This window comes from Nannospalax galili, unplaced genomic scaffold, assembly GCF_000622305.1.
Source record: "Nannospalax galili isolate Female #2095 unplaced genomic scaffold, S.galili_v1.0 scaffold7, whole genome shotgun sequence".
Lineage (NCBI taxonomy): Eukaryota > Metazoa > Chordata > Mammalia > Rodentia > Spalacidae > Nannospalax > Nannospalax galili.
In genome coordinates this window covers 10,779,248-10,797,197 of record NW_008359081.1, presented here as the reverse complement: position 1 = coordinate 10,797,197, position 17,950 = coordinate 10,779,248, and the positions used below count along the sequence as shown (strand labels likewise).

Here is a 17,950-nt window from a genome sequence, read left to right as displayed (position 1 = left end):
AATCTAATGTCTACTGCTGTTACTTTTGTAATAGTTTCTAAGCATACAACCAGCCTCTCCAAAGAAAACATTGAGAAAGGGATATAATACTCCATTTTTTTTTTTTGGTCTTTTTGAGACAGTGTCTCTGTGTAGCCCCAGCTGTCCTGGAACTCACTATGTAGACCAGGCTGGCCTTGAACTCACATACATCCACCTGCCTCTGCCTCCTGGGTGCTGAGATTAAAGGTGTATGCCACTACGCCCTGTTTTTATGTACTACTTAAAATTAATTTATTGTAAAGTTAAAGGTAGGAAAGAAAGCCAGCTGTGGTGGCACATGCCTTTATTCCCAGCACTTGGGGAATAAAGGCAGGCAAATTTCTATAAGATAGAGGCCTATCTGCTCTACACAGTGAGTTCCAGGCCAAATGAGGTTACAAGGAGACCCTGTCTCAAAGAAAAAAAAAAGAAAAAAGAAAAAAATGTGATTTTTCTGTGCATACTAATAGGAGTGCAAAAAAGAAATGTGCACTAATTTAACAGAGACAGTTTCTATTATATTTTTAAATGATGATGATTTGTATGGATGTGTAGGTGTGTATGTAACAGCATTTTGTGGACATTATATAACTGCTTTGCAAAGTCAGTTTTCTTCTTTAGCTTTTACATGGGTTCCAAAGACCAAACTCAGATCACCAGGCTCACAGGTCAAGCAACTTTACCCTCAGAGCTATCTTAGCAGTCCAGTTTCTACTTTATTTAGCGTGTTCCAATTTTGATAACTATGTGAAATTTTCTATAAATTGCAATTTGTGATACACATGTAATAAAAAATAACTTTGGGGCAAGAAAAAAACAAAATATCTTAGAAGTCGGTTAATAATGAGTTTTATGTATGTACTTTTAATGTATAATAAATGCCAAAGTAAATTTAATATGACATCAGTTATGTCCATTGTTTATGTATATGTATGCTCATTAACAATAAGGTGCTTCGATAGCAGTAATTATAGACTTTTCCCATTATTTTTAGTTTACACAAAGTTCTAATGGATCTCCAGAATCAGAAACTAAAAGAGTTAGATGATTGGCTAACAAAAACTGAAGAGAGAACAAAGAAAATGGAGGAGGTGCCCCTTGGACCTGACCTTGAAGACCTAAAACGCCAAGTACAACAACATAAGGTTAGTAGATTTTATGATATACATATATATGTATATTATATCTTTGTGTATATTTGTGCATTACATACAGACATAAATACATTATGAATTTCAGATAAGAAGGAAAACTACAAATCAGTTACTCAAATTAACTTTATCTGGACTGGAGAGATGAATTAATGATTAAGAACACTGGTTGCTCTTGCCTAGGACCCAGGTTCAAATCCCAGCACACACATGGTGGCTAACAACTGTCCATAACTCTAGTTCCAGAGGATTCAATGCCCTCTTCCGTCTTCTGCAAGCACTGCAGAGCAAGGGTGCACTTGCATACATTCAGGCATAACACTCATACACAGAAAATAGATAGATACATACATAAAAATTTAAAAAGTAAATTAACTTTTATCTGTCATTTTGTCATTGGCTGTGATTTGAGTATGTCCCCTCTAAGATTCAAATCTTGTCATGTGATAATTTTAAGAGGCGAAGCCTGTAAGAATTTATTAGGACACAAAGGCTCTTTACATATGTAAAAGTTTAAGACCCTTTTAAAAAGGGGTGTCATGAAGCATTTGGTTTTATTTTTACCATTCGTCTTTGAAATGAGCAATAAGGTACTTACTAAGAGTTGACATCTTGATCTTGAACTTCCTGGACTATAAAATTGGGAGAAAAATAATTTGTTTTCTTTGAAAATAATTATATATCTAGTATTTCTCTTATAGCAGCACAAACAGGCTAAAGTACATATTTCTTATCAAATAAGCATAATTAGTCTTTTTGTATTTGAAAAGAAATTCAAGATTATTCCGTGAAGTGAAGAATGAAGGTGTGTGGTACTAAAATTGTGCATTCTTGTAAGACAGCTTCCTCAGGGATCACTGAAAATGCATGTTTGAATATGCCTAAGTTTATATTTTACATATTTTTGCCTTCAGTTTATACTTATTTACAACTGGCCAAACTTGGTGAAAAACTGAGTAGCTGTTGCATTGTTTTGCAATAAAATAGAAAATGTGTTAATTTTATGCTTTTCTTTGTTCAGTTGATACTTTTACATTATGCTTTCTGGTTGGCAGAAATCTTTTTGTTGGTATTATTCTTACTTTCTTAATACTGTGATTGATTCTTTGTAGATAAAGAACATTCCTCTTTCAGACTTTGAGTGTTCTTCATTCTAAGATGGGGTACTAAACATTAAAGCTTCTTGTGTGTTTTATTATAAAAGTAGTGCCTTGCCCACTCCATGAGTGCCTCCACACAGCTAAGTTCTTTGTTATTAGTCCAAGATCATGGGCACCACCAGCAGAAGACTAGTTACAATGGAATTTTTAGATTAGCCCCAATATTTTTAATGTGTATTTCCTAAACTATTCTATTGAAAATTAAATTTTATCGACACTATTTTTTTAGGATTTGTTTTATTTGTGTGTGTGTGTATGTGTGTGTATGTATGTGTGAGGGTATGTCCACATGCATGCAGGTGCCTGTGGAGGCCAAAATACAGTGTCAGATGCCCTGGAACTGGAGTTATATTTAGCTGCCCATATGGGTTCTGGGAATGAAACTCCAGTGGTCTGCAAGAGCATGATGGATTATAAACTGCTGAGATATCTCTGCAGTGCCTGGACACTTCTCTGGCACTCTCAGGATCAGTTTTTCTTATATTCCTGAATTTGAAAAGAAATATAAATTCTCTAAGCTAATACCTCCTAGATCTGTATTGTACCCAACTTCCCTGTCTCAGTTTCTAACAGTTTGACAAATTTGACATCACAGTTCTTCCATATAGATAAAAGATATGTCTTTTTAGGATCCAAATTATTTTCTTATACAGCAAACTTCAAATTTGATGAACAAGTACAGTTAGTCCTTACTATCACTTCTCCTTTAATAGTGTGGTAGCCATTGCAGTTTAAGATCAACCCTTTAAGGAACATGCTAATTTCTATCCATGACCATCAGGAGAAAAATAAAGCACTAACTGTTTTAAAATGATCACAAGATATTATAATGAAACTTGTTACAAATATACTAATTGGACATCTGATGCAAAAGTTAGGTTCATTGCTATTTTCTAACTGTACCACTGCCCCTGTGTGGAACATGTGCTATTCTAATGGACCCTTTCTCTGGCCTCTTCCCTTGGGTCTCTGTTGGAAGTTGTTTGTGGAAACAACAATGGATTCATTTTTTCTGACAACATCAGTTGGCCTCAGGAGCATGTCAGCCAGTTTGAGTCTGGACAAAATGTGGAGTTTGTACTACCAGAGTAGAGGGAAGAATGGTGATGGAGTAATCCCAGAGATTCCTTGCCCAGTTCCCTTGTAATGTTTAATATATATGATTCCAATCTCATATAGATTTTCCAGCAACATTAATCCCCAAGCATCCCTGAGGTAAGTGGCTTCACATTATCATATTGCATCATGAAATTGCTTCCCAAATAAGCATTTTGCTCCCAATGGCCCATCTTTCCATCAGATAAACCTGGGTAAACAGAATTCTAGGTCTGACACTCACTATATGAGCTTTAAGAATATCCACTGAATCTGTTGCAGTCTCCATATATTGACAGTGGAAGCAAATATTGATTTCTAATCTTCCTTCCAGTTAGAACTTTAAAGTGGTCAGTAGTTTCAAAATGTAAGTTATTTCAAGAAACTTAAAGCCAAGGCCGGTAGCATACAACATTGGAAAGCATAAGCTAACTCTAAATCCCAGAGTGTGAAGAAGTCAGAAAGAAGGGCTCCTTAAGTATTGGGAAAAGAATGTTTGGCTTACTGCAAATATAATTAACCAGGGGATGGAGAGATGGCTCAGGGGTAAAGAACACTGGTTGTTCTTGTAGAAGACCCGGGTTTGAATCTCAGCACCCACCTGGCAGGTAACAACTGTCCGTAACTCCAATTCCAGGGGATCTGACAACCTCTTCTGTCCTCTGCAGGTATTACATGACACGGTTGCACCTACCTACAGGCAGACAATACAAGCATACACATAAAATTAAAAAAAATTATAAAAAATATAGTTAACCAAAATTAAGGTCTGAATTTGGCATTCTGAACAGACTCTTCATTAAAAATAGATATGCCACCCAAAATTTTAATATCCTGATAATTATTGGAAATGTTTTATACTTTCTTCCACAAGATATATAAAGTGAATGGAATGGAAAATATTGGGCTAATATTGTCCTAAAATTTGAACAAATTTTCCATTAGTAGAAAATATGTCATTTTCCAATGAGTATGAAATTAATTTGTGAAAAAATGAAGCAGAAAAGCAAAAGGAAGTTGATTATGTAATATTTCTTACCTAAGATATATTCATGTGACATCTATAATGAGAGTTGAAAGGTTAGGCTCAGCTCACTGGCTCAGGGCTTTATTCTTCTAAAAAACTATGAATCAAGGATAGTGGAAAAATTTCTCCTGACAGTCAAGTGTATCAGCCTCATTAACTTCTTTCTTTCTCCATTGCCATATTTCCTAAGAAGTATAATACTTAGGCTTTTATTTTTTATATATTTTATTGAGCTTTTATAAGTTCATGTCACTGATAAGGTTGAAATACTCGAGCCATCACATTTTGTAACAATTTTCTAAATCACAGACTGAACCCAGGGTCTGACAATACGAAACAAGTACTTCACCAGCGAGCCAGAACGTGAACCTTACGTTTTCTCTTTCTTAAGGATGATTGAAGATAAGAAAAGCAAAGGAATGATACAAGTTGCAATAGTAGGGATTCATTAAAATTCTGCTCAGATCACAGGGCATGTGTTCCCTTTCTTAACTGAAGAGCAAGGTAAAAAATATTTGTAAATCTTGCAAGTGCACCATGGATATTATGGACATGCTTTGGTATGTTCTGTAAGAACATCTTTTGGATCTTCATTTTAATAGCATTTTAATATGAGGCAGATTAGAAGTTCAATTACTATGAAATTTCATGAATATAAGTTATTTTCAGTGAATATGCCAATCAGGAAAACTTAAGCAACTGAACACATACTAGTGAATGCTATTAACCCAGTCAAGTCATTAGCTCTAGATACATGGGAATATTTCAATTGTTTGCAAAAGTAAAACAAAACAAGCAAGAACAACAACAAGAACAACAACAACAACAACAACAAAACCCTTTCCATTCAGTCTTCATAGTTGTTACTTCAAAAAGAGTATTTAGAGGATTTCTTTGGATCTGAGGTGTAAAATACTGATTCTCTCTGAGGACTGAATACATTGAACTTCTTGTTCTCATGTGAAGAAATGTTTTAGAGGCAGACGATCATAAGGAATTTATCTTAAATTCCTAGTAATACTGTTAAGGATGAAATCGTTATGTGGACTTGTACTTCATCACTTGCTAAGAAATGTGGTATTTTGGAGGAATTTTAATGAACAGGCAAATTTCTTCAGAATCTTTGTCTCATGGCAGTCAGACTAACATGGAGTTTAGTTTCATTCATTTTGCTGGGTTTCCTACTCTTCTTAGACGTAGACTTTTGTCATCGGTACATTGTCTTACAGCATCAACAGGGTCCTTACAAGCTGGTAAAGCTGTAAATGTAAAGTGCAATATGCTCTGACTCCAGTGAATATTCTGTATTAAATACCAATTAATGCAAATCAAATGACCTCTTGGAAGGTCAGGTGCCTATTTTTTCCTTGAAGCTTTGCTCATTTCAAACGTTCGAGTTGCCAAGATGCTGAAGTATTTTCATCTGGCGACCTTTAGTATGATCAAGATGTTCATGTAACAGAGAAAGTTTTGGTGTGATCCTGCCAAAGAAGTGGCATTTCATTTCATTCCATTGAATTCTATTATGTATCACTGAACAAACACTCATTAATGCATTTGGTTGCTGAGAAGGATAAAGAGAGAAAACATACATGAAATCCTCCTCAAGAATCTCACATTACAGTATGCCAGATAGAGACAGAAAACATGTTACTGTTATACCATGTAGAATATAACAAATGACATGAGCATTGAAACTGGTTATCTGTTGGAATGGAGGAAATGAGGTTGGAAAATATGAGGTGTGCCATTTGCCTAGGTTGTGTGTTAAAAATGTTTATCACCAGTGCCATGCTTAATGCTAAGTGATTGCAGCTTCAGTGTTGAGGGTCTATACACAATACTCTGGCATTTTCATTTGTTCTCCAAGAGGTAAGGAGAAATCCCTGCTGTGAAATTAAACTAAAAAAGAGCAGCAATGCAGGGAATTTTTAATTTTGAAAAGTTCAGTCTAGTAAGATAAATGGTATCACAGAAAGTCATATTAGAAGGCTCTTTCAAGAAGTATATAGCACCTGAATAAAAAGTATAAACAGGTGTAAGAAACATTTTGGCGTGCAGTAGCTCAGCCAACAGGCCTTAATTTAGAGAGTGAGCAAAGAGTTTGAAATAAGATCCTGAGTGTATGCAACTGGAATCTCAAAGTTGGAGTTAAGAAAGTTGGTAATAAAATGGAGAGACACAATGGCTGGAGAAGGATGAGTGACCTACAATGTCTTAAGAATGCCTAAGAATCACAAAGTGCTTTTAGTGCTTAGGAAGCTCTTCCCTAACCTCACTGTGATTAAAATGATATATTCTTACTGATGTGAAATCCCACATTAATTAATATCCTTTGCCCCCATAAATGCTTAATGAAAGTTTGATGGCTCTGGAGGTAAGGATAAATAATATACTCAGGAAGAAAATACCATGAGCAGAGAACTAAACCTCTTCTGTGATTCTCCAATGCCTAGCAGAGTACTTAGGAAATAATTGCTTAGGAAATACCTTTTTCAAAACACATTTTAAATAATTCTATTTCTGCAGTACAGATAGTCCTCATTGCTTCCTTTCTGACAATGGCATGAGAGCTTGACATCTTAAATAGTCAATAAAAGTTATATGTAGTGACAAAAAAGAATCTCATGAAGATGAACAAGCAACATTTCTATAAAGTGGCTTACGTGGAGATAGATCTAGTTTCCTGTCTTTAAGGTTTCTTCTTTTCCTCTTTTATTTCCTTAGCCAAATATCTTAATAGATTTAAACTATTGCCAGTAAAGTCATTTTTGTATGGTAATATTCTTGTCACATAAATGCAAAGAATTTTTGGTGAAAGGAATAACATCACTTTCATGTGTTCCACATGATAGCATGCATATAACAAGATAATGTATTTAATCTAATTAAACATGCAAGCATTTTTAAATGACTCAGGGAACTTTATAGACCTATGCCCCAGAACACTGTGATGGTGACATAAACATACAATATGAAAATCTTACTAAAGATTTTTTTCATTTTTATTGAAATTTGCTAATTTCATACAATATATTTTGATCATATTTAGGCCTCTTCCGATTTCTGCAACATTCTCTTAATACCCCAGACCAAATTTAATGTAATATATATATATATATATATATATACATTTATATATGTGTGTGTGTGTGTGTGTTTATGTGGGCCTATCAAGTCAATTTTGAAAGACAAATAACTTTATCAATGTTGTAAAGCATCAGATTTCAAAGAAAACTTTGTGTTCTAGATAATGTTATTGAACAATGAGAGGATAATGGTATGCGAATTCTCATTTTTCTATCTTATTTTCTCTTAACACCTATAGATCTAGAACCTGTCTACTAAGGATTTTAAAACAATTCAACCAGATTTTTATGTAATGTTCCATACTCTCACCACAGAGACTATTTAGTAACTGAAGTATGTGAAATGTGATTGATAAGGATATTAAGGATAAATAATTATACTCAAATGGGCTATTTCTATTGCCTTTGTTTTATTAACAGAATGATAATGTAAATACTACATATATTGAATAAAATATGAATTTATCCACCATGTCCTACAGTAGTACTAATGTGGAGCTGTCTCATTCTGATGTATTATTTCATTTAACTCCAGTATGAAACCTGTCCTGGAGAGATCTTTGCCGATGAGCAAATGTGTATTAAGGATTTACACAAGGGAACTGCATGAGTAACTGGTAGATTGCAAGTTTTCTTTTGAGACACTACCTTGATATATTATCCAGGTTAATTCTGAATTCATGACTTCACATGATGGCCCTGTGTCAGTCCTCCAAGTAGCTATAAATGTATGTGTTTCAGAAATATTTATGGGCCACATCCTCTGAACTATTACAATACCTAACTTTGAACTTTCTGCATTTGATCAAGAACCTTCTCATATCTGAGGTTCCAGTAAATCTTGACTCCATCTGAGATCCTATAGATTAGAGCACCTGCTGTGATGGGATTGTTAATTTTTGGATAGAAGAGACTGAGTCTGAATGTATAGAAGTCTGTAAACTTAGAGTGAAAAGTGGTGGAATAGCATGCTGGTGATAGCTATACATGAAATGTTAAGAATCAAAATGTTTAAGGCATGTTTATATTAAAGTATTATTATATTCACCCTTCAGGTTTTTCTATAAATTAGGGCTAAATGAACTAGTAAAGGAACCACAAAGAAAATAGGCTTATGGTGTTAATGGCAATATTATTTGGGAAGGGGAATAAGGAGTCAATCTATATAACTGAGTTCAATGCTGTAATTTTATGCTGTATGTATACATGCATATATCCATTGATTATGAGGGGAGAAGGAATGGCAAGAAAATTAAGGGCCTCCATCTAGTGATCATTTTTTAACTTTAGGATATATCTCTCATACCATGATATCTTATATCATAATCATTTTCAACAATTAATGATATTCAGTCACTTAAGACTGAATTTTTTTTTTTACGTTGTGTTTTTTTATTTATTCAACAGTATTTTCATATGTATTGTATTAGTTACTTTTCTTGTTCTGGGAGTAAAGGTCCATAATGTCAGGGGGAGCACGATGGCAGAAAGCTGAGCTACCACATCTTCAAGTAGGCACAAGAAACAGAGAATGACAGGAAATCTTGCAAAACTTAAGAACTCTGAAAGCCCACACAAAACACCACCACAAATTGGACACAAAATGTCCAAATACTTGGAGCCTATGGGGGACGTTCTCATTCAAACCAACACATTCCACCCTCTTGCCCACATAGGCTCATGACAATATAAAGTATAAAATGCGCTTAGACCACCTTTAAAAGTCCCATAGTCATTCCCTTAAACAAGATGAACTCTCCCTCAACCAGCTGTAATCGGTTACCAATAGTTCTTTAGTTCCTTGGCTTAAGTTGTCCATTTCCACAGTTCTATGCTGGGTATTTATCTGATGGAGTCAACATGGGTCTTGTGCATGCAGGCAACATTGTTGCAAGTACATATAAGCAAGTTCCCAGAGGCCTGAAAGCCTTATGTTCATGCACCAGCCCTGACTCTCTAGAGAGGCTAACGACTCCAGTGGGTGAACTTGCACTGAGCGACATCTGGGCTCAAATGCTTGACTGCATATGCTTTAACATATATGACAGAATGCATGAAATCTGGTGGGAGAGGGCTATGGGGAGTGTAGATGTGAGAGGGGCTCTAAATTTCATTAAGAGCTGTTATACGAAATGCACAGAAACTCAATTAAAATACACTTTAAATAAATTCCACCTTACCAGTATCATTACTCTTTAAAAATCTAGGATCCAAAGTCTTTTTTGAGATTAAATGCAATCTCTTAAATGTAAGCCTCTGTAAAATCAAAAGACAAATTGTGTACTTTCAACATACAATGGAAATGAATACACATTCCCAATCTAAAAGGAAGGAATGGGGGCATAGTGAGGAAATTCTAGACCTAAACAAGACCAAAAACCAGTAGGACAAATACCAGATTCAGTAGTCTCATGTTAGACTTCTGGGACTTTACTTCAAAGGGTTTAGATGGCTCAGCAACTGCAGCTTTGCTACATGCAACACAGTCTCTCTCTTGGTCTGGTACCACTCCTTGCCTCATGTTTCATAGCTTCAATATCGTGGGGTCTCCACAATCAGGCTTTATTTTCAAAGTTCCGTGCAATGGTCTGTCAGGGCCTCTTGGTCTGCCAGGTGCTTCTTTATACAGAGACCCTGCATTTTGTATGGCCTTACAAGGCAGTTTGAAACTGTGGAGGAAGAACTGATGACACCTACACTATTACATCATTCGTGCCTCTGAGGCCCGTTCCATGTTAAGGACACTGACAAATTCTGCTGCCAGCCTGGGATGGCCTCTGGTTAGCTTCATCCACATCAACAGCTTTTCTAAGCTGTGGTTTTCTAACATAAAACTCCCCAGTATTTCCTTTCCACAAGTTGGAGGCTTAGCTGGGTGTGGTCCTGCCTTAAAGGCACTCTTTCCATTGTCTTAGGGCAAATTTCTACACCTCTCCTTAATCACTCTAATCTTAAAAAAGAGAACCTCTCTTTCAGCACTTGCCTAGGTTCCAAAATTCATCTTCCTGGGTCACTTTCTCAATCTAAACTGTATATTCTGCATATTTTTCTACCCCACTCGCTCTTTTTTCACTCTAGATTTGTATAATATCCACCATTAATAGCCATGCTGTCATCTCTATGTTAGGTTGTATTGAAATTTCCTCTGCCAAAGAAATTAGTCCATTACTTTTGAACTTAGATTTAAGACAATTTCTTAGTCTGTGAGCAGACGGCAGTCAGACTCTACAAAAACACACCGGTTGCTGCTTAAGACCTTATTTTCTTCTGGAAGTACTTTGCTCTCAGCACTGCTTTCTTCCAGATTCCTACTAGAACAGCTCATTAATCTCTGCTTACAGAATTCAGAAACTTTTCTTGTGTAAACCCAAAGTTTTACAGATTCCTCCAAAACCACAGATGATCAGATTGATCACAGCAACACTGCACTACTGGTATCATCTTCTGTATTAGTTGCTTTTCTAAGACAACTAATACAAGAAAGAATTTATTTGAGTATAGGGTTCCAGGTGTAAAGGTCTATAATGGCAGAGGAGGTATGGTGGCAGAGGTGGCCAGTGCAGAAAGCTGAGCAACCACATCTTCAAGCAGACACAGGAAGCAGAGATCTACTGGAAATCTGGCAAAGCTCAAGAACTCCCAAAGCCCGCCCCTAATGACATGGTTCCTCCAGCATGTCCACAGCTCCTGAATGTTTCATGACCCCCCCCCAAAAAAAGCACCACAAACTGGGACAAAATTACCAGTTATGTAGAGCTTTTGGGAGACATTCTCATTCGAAACATGGCACATATATACAATGCATTTTGATCATATTCATCTACAACTATTTCCCTCCAACTTGTCCTATTTTCTCACCACCACCTCCCACCCAACATTATGTCCCTTTCTTTATTGTCATTAATAATAGCTCCTTGAGTCTAATTAGGTCTGTTCATATGTGCATGGGTATGGAGCCATCCATTTGGGCCTAAGCAACATACAATCTTCCAAGTCCTTGAAAAACAGTGACCATCCCTCTGCCAGCAGCAAGAGACTACCAACAACTCCTCCAATGAGACTGGAACGCCAGGGGCCCCTTCACTATTAATGTTGAAATTTTGACTGGTTTGATCTTCTGCAGGCCTTATGCAGGCAACTACAACTGCTGTAATTTGGTACATACAATATATGTGTCATGTCCAGAAGTCAGTAGTTCACAACTCATTTTCCCATCTGCTATCTCTTACATTTTTTTCTGCTCCCCACTGACCTCCAAGATGTTCCTTGAGCCTTGGATGAGGAGTCATTGAAAGAGATAACACACTCACAACTGAGCACGCAGCGGTTCTTCTCTTTCTTTTTTATTTTTTTTGAATATCTTATTATTTTTATTTTATATGTATCAGTGTTATGTCTGCGTGTAAGTAAGTATACCCATGTCGTGTAATGCCTGTGGAGGACAGAAGAGGCTGTCGGATCCCCTGGAACTGGAGTTGCAGACAGTTTTTAGCTGCCATGTGGGTGCTAAGATTCAAACCTGGGTCTTCTGCAAGAACAGTCAGTGTTCTTAACCACTGAGCCATCTCTCCAGCCCCTCAGAGTTTCTTAAACCCTGCACTTTGACAAATTATAAGTCGCTACATTACTTTTGTTAATCTTATGCAAATAACTTGAAAATTTAAAGATTATTTAAGGAAGTTGGAAAGATAGGTCAGTGATTAAGAGCTCTTGCTACTCTATCATGAGGACCAGAGTTCAGATCCCAGTACCCAAATCAGGCCTATGTCAAATGCCTGCAACTTTACCTTCGAGTTATCTTCTCTGTCTTCTGGCCTCAGCAGGCACCTGTGTATATATGTTGAGCCTACACATAACAACAACAGACGCGCGTGCACACATACACACATGCACACACACACACACAAATGATAAAAATAAGAATGGTTTTAAAATATTAATTAAGGACCTCAAACTGTCCTATGACTTTAGTCTGTCTTTTCATAAATTTCCCAAACCACGTTGGAAAATGATAGTCATAATGGTTGCATGAGGATGAATTGCATAAATATCAGGTTCTTGCAATTTGGTTTAACACCTTTGATCTGAATATGCCTAATTATGGGTGTTGAGAACTAAGTGAATATTCATATTTTGTAGTTCATGCTATGTGTTAAGAAAATGCTGAATGATTATACTGTAGTCAGTCATCAAAACTGCTCTAAATATCTACATATTGAAATTTGTTAATGAGAAAGCTAAAGCTTTTTGCTTCAGTGTCATGTTCCTGTTTAGTGAAGCATCCAGGGATCAAATATACGAAATCTGACTTCAGATCATATACCTTTATGAATGCTGTTAAACCGTGTCCTCATAAACATGTGCACACTTTGGATCTACCTTCCCCATACTGTGTCATGTTTCATTTACACTCTGAAGCATAGGAGTGTAGTAATTGTCTAACTCCATTATTAAAACAGATTTTCTTGATACCTAAACCCACTTTCATCTGTTTTGGAGTATTTAGTGAGTTTATGATCTTTCCAATTTGCTAATTGAAGTTGTCTTTTAGCACCATTCCATGCCCATGGTAGCTGCAGAGTTGTCAGAAATACAAATATTCCCATTTTTTAAAAAGGTAAAGACAAAGGAGTTTCATATAAAAATTAATAAATCTATTCAGTCCCATATCCAAATATAAGCTTTTCCAGGAGAACCTGTTGGGGAAGGTTATTTAAAATATTCAGCAAATTTACAACAATTTATATGCCATAAATAGGTCCTCATGGGGAGACAGACAATACTGTAGCCAGCCAGGCTTAGCAAAGTGAATATTTGAATGAAAATAAAATTGGAAGTCATTTCCAGATCATTTCATTCAGGGTAGCAGGGGATGTAGAACCTATTCCAGTGTAGAGTTTATGGAAAAAGGGAATTAAGGGTAAGCCGTAGGAAAGAGGAAGAAAAAATAAGTTGCCTGTCTCCCCATCCTTTTCTATGAAAGCATAGAATATTGTGATGTGGGTTTTAATCATATGTGGATCCAGAATATTTCATTAACTAATTAATCACTAGTAACTTGGGGCTTTTGTTTCTCAGGCAGTTTTATACGTAAAATTTGCTTTCCTAGGTGTTAGTCTAATCTCTCTTCCTAGAAATTCACCTCATTTTCTAAGCTCCTTCGTAAATAATATATTTCACTGTTTTAATCAACAGCTTTGTCTTCTTTGTTCATATGATATTCAGCTAAAAAGTAAAAATAACTATTTTTAACAAATATTTTATTTATTATTTTTATTTTATGTATATGAGTGTATTGCCTGCATGTAGGTAAGTGCACCGGTGTCGTGCAACACCCGTGGAGGACAGAAGCAGCCATCAGGTCCCCTGGAACTGCAGTTACAGACAGTTGTTAGCTGTCATGTGGGTGCAGGGATTTGAGCCTGGGTTTTCTGCAAGAACAACCAGTGTTCTTAACCATTGTGCCATCTCTCCAGCCCTAAAAGTTACAAACTATTTAAACTTGATATTTATAATTAACCATATTTCTAATAATATTAACTAAAAGTGATTTGGGGGAGGCAGTGGCTCTACTTAGAATCAATACAGAAAACACGGTATGTGTTGCTTCTCTGCGTTCATGTTTGCCTGAATTTGTGTGAACTGTCTAAAAGTGCTGCCAATTTCCTAATCGCTAAGTAGGAAGAAAATAACAAAAAGGGAACTACTGCTTTTCGTAACCTACATGTAATAAATCTGCATCCTGACCAAGGGAAACATTATATAATTGTTGTACAGAGCATGCTGGAAACCTCATCTTGTTTTACTTTCTATTATATTTACTGTCCTGTAAAATGTTAACCTTTTCCTCTAAGTTTAAGTCCAAAAATTTTCTATCATTATATAGTTCCTTGTATTCATTATTTAAAATTCTCAAACATGAGCCAAGAAATGGTATGGTAGACTGAGAATAGAGGAAAATCTGAAATGACCTTCTCCAGTGGCTGTTCTAAGCTGCTATTTTGAAAACTAACTTGACCTGGGCAAGAGCAAAAACGTATATACACTGATGGCATTTGAAGAATATAGAAAAAAATTCTTTGATCATGAAATTGGGATCTTACCCTATGAGGTTAAAACCTCATGAAGCCCTTTAATTGGAGCATTATTTAGAAGAAAGAGAATTATTCACAGGGGTATAACAGAACTTTAATTTGTCAAATCTAAGGGTTTTAATGTTAAACTACACTGCTGCCCTTTTCTCTTGTCATAAAGAAAAACAGATTGCTATTTGACATTAGAGAACAAACATCGTTGACATTTGTATCTAATAATTGTGTAGAAATTTCATTAGGAGCATGACAGTTTTTTAACCTGGTCAGTGTTACAAAAGCATTACTTTAATAAAAATAATATCAAGAAAAGTATAATAAGGTTAACAGTACATGTACATAGAAGTTATAAGATTTTGATAATGAAAACCATTTTACTAGTTTGCAGGCTATAGGGTCTTAACTTGAAGATAGAAAGCATACTGATCCTGAAACTTTAATGTATTTCTGTATTTGGAAATACTTTGGCTTATATTACAGGCTTAATAAAGAAAACTACAGTAATTCTCGATTTTATAAATCTAGGCACAAGAAATTCAAATCTCTAAGAAGGCAATATTTAACCAAAATTTTAAATCAAACTATTTTTTTTCAAATATTTTATTTATTTTTATTGTTGGTATATGTGTGTATTGCCTGCATGTAGGTAAGTAACAATGATCGTGGAAGACAGAACAGGCTATAAGATCCTCTGGATCTGGAGTCACGGACAGTTGTTAGCTGACATGTGGGTGCTGGGATTCGAACACGGGTCTTCTGCAAGAACAGTCAGGGTTCTGAATCGCTGAGCGATCTCCCCAGCCCCTAAATCAAACTATCTTAACCAAATATTATTAGTTGTCTTGAGAATCCATGATACCTAATGGAAACAGGGAAGCAATTTTTATCAATTATCAAGCCTCATAGATAAATAAGGTGGGAAGAGTGTTTGCCTTTTATCCTACAGTGCTGTTTTTGGCACTTTTGTGATTTATTTGAAATACCATTAAAAAGTATACCCTGGAAACTGGATATTTTGTAATCTTTGCCAATGATGATAATATTGGAAAGAATAATGCTATGATACTGTTATTTATTTTTGGAGTTTAAGTCTGAGAACGTAAGAATTTTTGTAATATTTTATATCTTGCAAATATTGAGCATTCTCAGACAGGTCAGTTGAACATGATTGATTTAATCTTTCATGGGAAAGAAAGAGAAGTTTTCATTTTTAAAAGTCATAGAAGTGAAGATACTGGATGTAATACTCAATAATATATGGTATATGTCAGCCTGATCCAGTGCTGTATAATCTACAGGATTTTTAGCCAATATGGAGAGTCCTTCCCCTGTTCCTTCATTTCCCTCTTGACATCGTAATCTATGTGGTACTGTCATTTTATGCTTTTCAACTCATTACTAGTTTTAAAATCACATTGTATTACTATGTCTACAGAAAGCATGAAAAGAAATCCTTTAATCAAAATGACCCAAATTCAATTTATAATTATAGAACAAATAGATCAGAAACAAAAACACTTTAGTATAAGAAAAAGTAGTGGATTTAATCATGGATACTTTAGAAAGACTCTGAGCAAATGCTTCATGATTTCCTTTCCTCATCTTCCTTTACTACAGTATTAAGAATGAATGTGATTTAGATGTAAAATGTAATCAATATAGGATGATTACCAAGGAAATTTTAACACACACATACATACATACATACACACACACACACACACACACACACACACACACATATATGTGACAGACTGAAGATATTTCCCAGTCATGGCTTATATAACTGAGAAAGAAAATGAAGAAGTGAAGAAAAAGAAAAGAAAGAATTGACATCACTCTCAAGGACAACTGTGAATGTTAATGTTTCCATTTTCAGCCTCATGGCAGAAAGAGTTTTATTAACCAGTGCAAGCTCTGGAATGTCAAGTCATGATAGACAGTATAGATTCCACACACAAAATAGATGCACAGTCATTTTGTCCTAAATTGCTTCACTTGAAAATGTAGCGTGAAAATATAGGGAGAAGTAAAAAAAAAAAGTGATTTTACAGCAATCTCAAATGTTGAGGCTTAAAAATAGAAGTCATAGGATTAAAGTATTCATGCATTTGAAATTGTGATTCAGCCATCCTAATAAGTTCTCCTGTGTTTGCCATAACATTGGAATAACTAAGAGATAGACTGATAGTCCTAGGCATCATTGTTTTGCATGTACAGGCAGCAGGTATACAAGAAAAAAAATAGAACATCATTTCCCAAACCTACTGCTCATTTCTGTGTTATATAATAAAATGTTCCAAGGAGCAAACTCGTTAGCTAGAATTTTGGAATATCTACTCACACAAATCACAATAATGATTAGTATACTATATAAAGGCTTAGGGGCACTGGAACATGTCCTCTTTAGCATCTATTTTTTGCTTCACTCTGGTTTTTCCTTAACAAAGAAAATATATACCATGTTTTAAACAGAACCAAAAGTACTGCTTTTAATTTGCTTTTACATTTATTGGTTTTTGAATGTTTCTTTCTGTGTATATGTATTTGTGCCTCAGTCTGCATTTGGGGGGTCAGAAGATAATTTGTGTCAGTTCTCTCCTTTTATCATGTAGTTTCTTGGACTAGAATTCAGGTTATAATGTTTGGTGGTAAGAACACATTCCTGTGAACCATCTTGCTAGGGCCAAGAGGTACTATATACATACATACATACATACATACATACATACATACATACACACATATAATATATATGTATATATACACACACATTTGTGTGTGACTATACACATGACTATAATGTAATCTTTGAGTAATATGAAAGAACCAGATTCATCTGTACATGGTGTTCTTACTCTCTCTCTCTCTCTCTCTCTATATATATATATATATAGTCAGTCATCAGCTGCCCATAGTTGATATTTTGTTTGTCTTGAGTTTGTGTGGATCTGTTCTATGTTTTCAGCATTGCTGTGATTCACATGAGTAAGTGACCACCTGTCTGGAAAACTCTGTTTCTTTGTGATCATCCAATTCCTCATGCACTTGCAATTTTTTAAAAATTATTTATTTAGTAACCATTTAATTAGAAGAAGCATTTCCTTACAACAGCCTTGATATGTTCAATAATAATGTCCAGAGCTAAGATGCATCTCTTTCAAAACTGGCTGTAAATTTTAGGTAAGTTGAATTACTATAGTTATAAAATATTGTACTCAGTATAAACCCTATAAGACATAAAATTTAATGAGGTTTTAAACTTTAAAAAAGATCTCCATTTCATTATTAAAATACACAGTTTCCTACATTTTTA

General features: G+C 35.3%; 1 protein-coding gene across 1 annotated transcript in view; it reads left to right on the top strand.

Moving 5' to 3' along the window:
- The window catches only part of Dmd (dystrophin), a 2,373,110-nt gene that overhangs the window by 800,123 nt on the left and 1,555,037 nt on the right, over positions 1–17,950 (top strand). The window contains exon 12 of the mRNA XM_017795501.2: positions 1,016–1,166. Coding sequence (XP_017650990.1) covers positions 1,016–1,166 — 151 coding nt within the window. The remainder of the gene's footprint in view (positions 1–1,015; positions 1,167–17,950) is intronic.